At 38.5% G+C, this 8,024-nt stretch overlaps 1 protein-coding gene across 7 annotated transcripts; it reads right to left on the bottom strand.

Moving 5' to 3' along the window:
* Positions 1 to 2,709: 2,709 nt before the first annotated feature.
* On the bottom strand, positions 2,710 to 7,327 carry LOC104238227 (threonine synthase, chloroplastic). Of its 7 annotated transcripts, none has more exons than XM_009792529.2 (3): positions 5,672 to 7,327; positions 3,317 to 3,339; positions 2,710 to 3,209 (listed from the first exon to the last, which is right to left on the bottom strand). In XM_009792529.2, the coding sequence occupies exon 1, from the start codon at positions 7,261 to 7,263 to the stop codon at positions 5,695 to 5,697; it is 1,569 nt and encodes a 522-aa protein (XP_009790831.1). In that variant the 5' UTR covers positions 7,264 to 7,327; the 3' UTR covers positions 2,710 to 3,209; positions 3,317 to 3,339; positions 5,672 to 5,694. The 7 variants fall into 7 exon arrangements, with proteins under 7 accessions (XP_009790831.1, XP_009790832.1, XP_070027389.1 ...); XM_009792530.2 differs by having other exon boundaries at positions 3,317 to 3,334; XM_070171288.1 differs by having other exon boundaries at positions 2,710 to 3,339.
* Positions 7,328 to 8,024: the final 697 nt, after the last annotated feature.

The raw sequence follows: 8,024 nt of genomic DNA, 5'->3' as shown, positions 1-8,024 counted from the left end.
TTTCCACATACCTGTCTTCTTCTTGGTCGCACGCAACATCCAATTACATGGCCAAAACCACCTGCGGCAAACAACCTTGTATACCATCGGACTTGACTCTCATACCTGCATCTCACGACACTCTTTTACGTTGTTCATTTTACAAGCCCTGCTTAAGCGCGCTTTATTAGAAAAAAGCATCCCCTTTGCAAGCACCGTTGGTCTAGACTCATCCCACATTGTTGTTCGGATTTCATCAAAATCCCTTGTGAGAGCTTCCACATCCGGCACGGTTGGCAAGTTATCAATGTAAGGAATCTCCCTTGAATGAAACGGCACTTCGGACTCGTACACTCTTCGTCTAGAGGGGTCTCTCTTCAAATCAGGTCCTTCCTCCTCATCCTGCTCATCACCATCCTCACGAAAAAGGGTGTCTCGTCTCCGGATTCATCGACATTGTTATCGTAATCACTGTTCTGTTCCTCACTCTGTGCATCTGCCAGATCCCGATGTAATACGTCATTTTCGGTCAATTGAGTGAGTACGGGTGGTTCAACTTGCTTGTTTTCACTGCACAACCAACAAAAATATAAGCTACTGAATTAATAAATGCTTTCCATATGACTATATCACTTCACTTACAAGTCGTAATGTGATGAAATTCCATGATGGACGTTTTCAATTAGGTGATGACTACCGGATGTGCCACTTGTAAAATTCATATCTGGTCGGTACCCCCTATTAAATATATGAGCGTTAATACAAATTCAATACGCCAAAAATATACATAATTAACACAAATGAAAATTGAAGTTTACCACTCGTCTTGTGAATTATGGAAAGCAGGGTATAAATTATTTTCTCGTTGCTCATTCGTCGGCGGTGATAAGTTTAAATCAAGGAAAACTCTTTCATCCGGAACCTATCTGGCAAAAACTGCTCCAGAATAACCACCCGATGACTGGGGGTTATCTTTACTACACACAACCTCGTTTTTTGGAACGACTTCAACCTTCACGTACATCTCCAACATTGTGATTAAAAGAAATTCCCGGCATTCGCCTGGAGTCCTCAGAAAATCACTCAAAGTTTCATCATCGTTGATGTTAAACTCCAAGTAAAAAGCAACCCCTTGCGGAGTGACGAAATACGGATATTTTCCAGTTACTTTAAGTATCACTGAACGTTTCCTCACACTCATTTTTTTTTTTTTTTGCATAACAACGATATCAATTTATCGTACTCTATTGTAAGTGGCAATTTAACATGACACTGAGCAGATAAACTGTAGCCCACAGAGTTATTCTCCATCACAACCTCACCCCCCCCCCCCAATATAATGAAACTCTTATTCTACGCTCTTCAGACATAATGAAAAAATGTTAGAGAATTTAACAACAATAAACGTTTCAACAAGAGTTAAAAAAAAATTTGAATGAATTTCTATACATCCTAACCTCTTTATATAGGAAATGGCTAGCCGGGAATTTTTTTTTATATACATATATAGCGCCCAAAAAGTTGGCACTATATGCTTTTGAATTATTGAAGTCAGGAATTGTTGGTGGGGCCAGGAAAAAGGAGTATAGCACCAAAATACCAGGCGCTATATATAAAACTTATGTATAGCGCCAGGTATTATGGCGCTATACCTGTGTCGTGTCAGCTTTTACAGTATAGAGCCACAATACCTGGCGCTATACATTAACGGTGTCGTTACTGTTAATGTATAGCGCCAGGTATTGTGGCGCTATATATAAAAATGTAACTTTTTTTCCCCATCTATATTTTGAGTCCAAAAGAACCACAATTGGGTTCTGGACTCGTAGATATGAACATCAATTCTCATTGCGCCTGGAAAAATGAATAGCACTGCATGAAAAGCCTGTCAACAAGAAGTTAATACTGCACTACATGCAGCACTGAAGTAAAACCAGCTTAACAATTTTTGAAATCAAAGATAAATGTTTGTTGGATGTCAAAGGAAGTACTACATATTCAAGATAATTGTGTCAAACGTGCCGTTAGGCTGATTGTGTTTCCAAGAGATATCTTTGTGACTTGAACGGAAACTCTCTTAAGTTAGAAGCGGTTATGGCACAACCACAATTTCCTTCGGACCCCAATGTCTTTGTGTTTTTTTGGGGGACAACCGTGGTGTCCGAGCTAGCTTGCGCACCTCGACTATTTCTACGTGATACCTACTACCTCCCACTAGCAACAAGTACCAATTAACTTTGTTGATCAATGCTTGAACATATGGGAAGAAACTAGCTGCTGTTTTTTGCTACCGCCCCGAAAATTAAACATGAAACCTCATGGTTCTCAACCCACTTAATTGACCACTAGGCCACACCCTTGGGTGGAATATCTTTGTGGTTTTCAGCTAGAAATTAATTCTGGAGAAAGATTGATTTGGAAATATATGGACAACAGCAAGAACTTTATACCAAAACAAATGTTAGGATATTATGAGGCTATCTTTAGATCATGTGGCCTTCTTATAACTCTTATGTATGTGCAAGATGAAAAGTGAATGGAATCCCATAAGGCTAAATATAAGAATTAAGATCAATGCTTAACATCTTTTGTAGAAAGTAATGGGATCAGATTTGGATAGAAGATGAACTAATGCTTGGTCCTATTGTACAAAACAAGCTCCTCGCATCAAGAAATTTTGATATTTTTCCCAGTAGAGAGTTGACATCTGCATTTATGCTGAGCCAAATGGTATGAAAAGAAATAAATTCAAAATGTAACTCCTTAATGTACAACAGCAACTTTCGAGGAGCTATCCCTAGATTAAAAAAAAAAAGAACCTGAAATCTAAAAGCTCTGCTGCTCTTTTTGGTTATCCTTTATCCAAATGATGGCAAAGGAGCAATCATTTGACACTAAAGAGTAATTACACGTCCATTCTCAATGGCGATGCTTTGAAAAGCAAAATAACAGAAATTTTTTCCTCCAACAATTATTGGATTAGATATAGGTAGGAATGAAAGCAAACCGAAAAACTACTTCAATTCCAGCATGAGCTGCAGATAATTAAGCACCCTCTATCCTTCAGCAACTGAAAGTTAAAGGATAAAAAATGCAGGGCTATAGCTCGGTGCTAGAACGCCAGGTACTTCACTCACACAAAAAGTCATGCTGGGATTTGAATGCTTACCCTTCAGCTCATCATCTTCTTTGTCAGCCTGCACTTTCAGTCTATACTCCAATGTGCAGTCCTAAAAAGTCATCAAGTACACATTCTTCATCCAAGCATTGTAATTTGCAATGTCCAATAAAACTTGCATACAAGAGGTGTTCATAGTAGTGGTTAGACTGATCTTACCAAATAGCCCACCATCATCTGAACTGGATTTAGAAGGGAAAGGAAAATAGGCCTCAATCATTCACGAGGATTGCTTCAGAACAAATTATGATAGAACGTAACAATACATAAGAATAGCTGGCCTACTGCATAGTACCCCAAGAATGTCAAATTGGGTCAGTTATATCATTGACTATTACCAAACCATGAAATTAATTGCATCAAAACAAAATCCTGAAGATAGACAATACAGGTCAATGTTGTTTACAAATTTAACTTATGGAAAGCATCACCAGTAGAAATACGGATTTCAGAGTAGATCTTTCAAGATTGGATTTTGTCATATCCAATTTAACTTGGGGTCCAGTGTAATACTACTTAAGCAAGAAACAGATTAACCTTTTAAGGGGTCGTTTGGTAGGATGCATTAGATAAAATAATACATGCATTAGCTTTGTGTATTAATAATACATTGTTTGGTAGACATTTTGAACCTATGCATTAGTTATGCAAGCATTAGTTATACATCCTATTTAGTATTATCCTATGCATAACTAATGCATAGAAAACCATAGTATTAGCAATGCAATGAGTTTTAATGCATGCATTAGCTTAGTTAAAGACAAAATTGTTCTTCAAAATTTATGCTTGATGAAAATATGCTATTTATTATATTAATGCAAGTTTAAAATAATCCAAATAGTGAGAAATAAAATTATATATCTAGTAAATAAATAAATACTTAGCATATATGTTTTTTTATAAATAAATATTTAATTCTATATTACAATATAGGTAGACAAATCAAATAATTTTTTTAAAAACTTTTTCATATAAAAACATTTCTCAACATATGTTTCTTTTAAAAAGTTAGAGTGATGGACTGGTTTTGAGGGCATTTTTGTAAACAAGCAATTCTTTTAGAAATTTTGCAATGCTTTAATACATCAAACCAAACAATGGATAAGAAATATGTCAGCATAACTAATACTAGCATAACTAATGCAAGCATAACTAATACCAGTATAACTAATACACCATATTCAGCATTATTCTTATGCACCCTACCAAACGACCCTAAGTGTGTCAATCAATTAACTGTACCTAAATTTGCTATATGAATCTACTATATCAATTCTGCTAATTTAAGGTCCATTTAATTCAAATAATAAATAAATTGTCTTTTAAGACAAATTAGGAGCTCCCTCAGAGTAGAGGAGCTGTAAATCTCACGTATTCCTACACGGTAAATCAAGTCTCTAACTAGAAAGAGAAGAGTTTTTTTTAACAACCGCGGTCTCGGGACCAGCTTACGTACACATCAACTAATTCCACGAGATATCTGCTACCTCCCACCAGCAACAGGTGCCAGGTAGTAGCTCAGCCCACCAAGACTTGGACAGATGAGAAGAAATCAACTAAGCCTATTTTAGATTCTTTATTTCCCATTTGACATGATCTAAGCTAAATCCACATTGATTTCGAGACAACATTAAATAAGTTACCTCAAGACAAATGAAGAAAAGATAAATGCAATCTAATCCAGATTTCCAATTCCAAAGATCCTATTATTAGCTGACAATACAGTCTCACACTCACGACATTCAATACGTTACAACCCAACGTGGCTGGCACATGTTACATAAAGTGTGCACAAGCAACTTGAGTTTTGTGAATGGTAATACCGGTGTCGGTTCAAGATTTCAGATTTTATGGTGTTACTAACTATTCCCAAACATGTGCTTTCCGGGCATGGCAAGAATATACACGTCAAAGAGACAGGAAATATCAATCAGATAAGATATCAGTTTCTAGCTGCAGTATCCAAAGTGAATCCTCTTTAAGGTGGCAATATCTTATTCAGCATGGCAAATGATTTTTAAGAGAAACATGATTTCCTTGTGAGAGAAAGGTCTGCCTTTTATTATAAGCACTTAGTGATGGAAATACAAGAACTTCAAAAGACAAGTTATACCATCGGAGGGTTTTACAATCTCCTGCTTTCCTGTTCTCTATACTGAACAATAGGTCTAAAAACAAATTGAAGGTACTGAAAAACAGTGCTTCCTCAGTTTATATTACAGAAACAGTTTTTGGTTATCTAAGATAGTGATTATAACATTATGGGAAAAACTGAGCTTTATTGTGATGCTCCAAAGCAATGCCAATGCTAAAATAACATTCAAATAGCAGACTATTACACAAAAAAGAGTTCCATAAAGTAACTTAAATTCATAGTCCCCCCAAAGGAAATTTAGAGCATTTCTCTCCCCAACTCTGCCAACAAACAAATCACCATCCGGTCATTTCTACATGGCAACTTAATGACGACAAAGAACCAAATGCTGACAATAGAAGTACATAATACAAACTTACCCTGTTATAACTGAGAAAGCAAATCAGTGCTTGGCATTTTTGCTCAACAAATATTTCTTGAGAACATCCATGACTGATCCAAAATCTGCTTTCACTTCCACAGGTGGGTTAGCAAACCGACATTCCATGTCCTTTATTTCCTTTGAGTGGTAATCAATCTTTGATTGAGTAAACTTCAATCCATGTGCTGTACTCACAACCACAGTCTTATCATTTGGCCCGATAACTCCACTGTTTCTCAACTTGAACAGGGCAGTCAATGCCACACCAGTGTGCGGGCAAATGAACATCCCAGTTGAGTCTGCCTGAGCCATAGCATCCATCAACTCCTCCTCCGTTGCCTCCTCCACTATCCCGTCACAGTTCTTCAGGGCAAAAACAGCTCTATCTATAGACACTGGGTCACCAATCTGTATAGCAGATGCAAATGTGGTGTTCGCCTTCACGGGTTGAAAGTCTTTCCAACCGGATTTATAATGCAAGTAAAGCGGATTAGCGTTAGCTGCTTGAGCACACACAAGCCTAGGGATACGATCAACGAGCCCCAACTCTTTGCACATCATAAAACCTTTATAGAACGCATATATATTACCCAAGTTACCTCCAGGAACTATCACCCAATCGGGAACTTGCCAATCAAACTGCTGCAAAATCTCAATTGCTGCAGTCTTTTGCCCTTCTAACCTCAAACTATTCAAAGAATTCGCCAAGTAAATTGGCAACTCAGCAGTGACTTCACGAATCAACTGCATACAACCATCAAAATCGGTGTCAATGCTCAACACAAAAGCTCCGTTAGCTATCGGTTGTACCAGCTGCGCCATAGATATCTTATTTGCAGGTAAAAATACAATCGATGGAATCCCCGCAGATGCACAGTAAGCTGACAATGCAGCTGACGTGTCACCAGTGGAAGCACAGCCCACACCAACAACCGGTTTATGCATTTTCCTTAACCGGTTCACTTGACTCACCAAAACGGTCATACCCAGATCCTTAAAACTACCTGTATGGCTAATTCCACAGTGTTTTACCCATAAGTCACTCATGCCTAGAAACTGTTTACCAAAACGCTCAGCCCAAAACAGATTAGAGTTTCCTTCAAAAGCACTAACAATATCATCACTATCGATTTCAGGTAGGACCCATTCCTTTTTAGACCAAACGCCTGAACCGTACGGCCACGTGGTCTTACCGACACGTGAATCAAACAGTGACCGCCAATACTGGCCATCAAATTTCTTCAGAGCGTCCATATCATGCTGAACATCAAGTAAGCCACCGGAGCGGCTCCGGTATATAATTTCATCGAGAGAATACCATTCGTCGGAGCTGGGGTCGGCATTGAAAGGAACGTACCTGGCGGAGAAATTGTGGGAGGAGGTGGGCCGGCGCGCCGCCTCTTCGCGGATGTTTTCGTCGGCGGGGCGACGATGTTTCTGGGGAGGGATAATTGCGTCATTTGTAGAGGCGGTGGCTTTGATTGGATTGATGAAGTGAATAGTGTGATTAGATTTGGAAGGGGATTGGTGATGGAGTTGGGGAGAAGGAGGAGAGAGGAAAGAAGATCTGAGCATGAAAGAAGCCGCCATTATTGAGAAGAAAAAAGCTTAAGCTGCGGGAAGGAACAGAGGCGGCGGCGGGATTTTGTCATATTTAGGGACTCCGTATGGTCAATGTCAGCCCTTAACAGACCTGTTCAAGATCATGCCACGTGTCTCGTGTTTCGAACCAGCGGCTAGATATTTTTTACATTTATTAACAAAACGGGGGTACAAATCCAGCGTACAGGTTTAATTTGCACAACTTTAAGAACTTTTTTAAAATCGTTGGAAATGAATATTGTAGTGGTCAAAATTTGACCGTTGCCATCAAGCTGACCAATGTCCCGTCTAGGCGGCAAGGCGGTGAAAGACGACATGGCCTATTCCACATCAAGCATTTTCGATACTCGTCGAGCCAGAAAAAACGATGTTTAGAGGACGACCAAGACAGACATAATGCAAAAGCGTCGGATCAAGTAGATAACAAAAGTCCCATGACTATATATAGTAAGGAAAAACTTCGGTTAAGGGGATCCGGGGCTTCTCCCTCTCTCCTTGCTTCCCTCTTCTGTAATCTTCCTAAACACAAAAAGAACAATACAACAATCTCGAAAGGAGGATATGTAAAACCACCTCCCCCATTGATTAATGAGAGACACAACGAAAGTTTCAATAAGATTGATTACCTCTGTTTTATCTTATATTTTTACTTATTCAGTTAGCACATTGATCTGGAATTCATTATGTTTAACTAAGATTTACCCCTTCACTTTCTTTGATTAATTTATTCAAAAAGGTTTCAATATCTT

This window comes from Nicotiana sylvestris, chromosome 3 (assembly GCF_000393655.2).
Source record: "Nicotiana sylvestris chromosome 3, ASM39365v2, whole genome shotgun sequence".
Classification (NCBI taxonomy): Eukaryota; Viridiplantae; Streptophyta; class Magnoliopsida; order Solanales; family Solanaceae; genus Nicotiana; species Nicotiana sylvestris.
This window is presented reverse-complemented; position numbering and strand designations above follow the sequence as displayed.

Bases quoted from the DNA above. Each gene is read 5' to 3' on its own strand.
- LOC104238227 (XM_070171288.1), bottom strand. From the start codon at position 7,263: ATGGCGGCTTCTTTCATGCTCAGATCTTCTTTCCTCTCTCCTCCTTCT.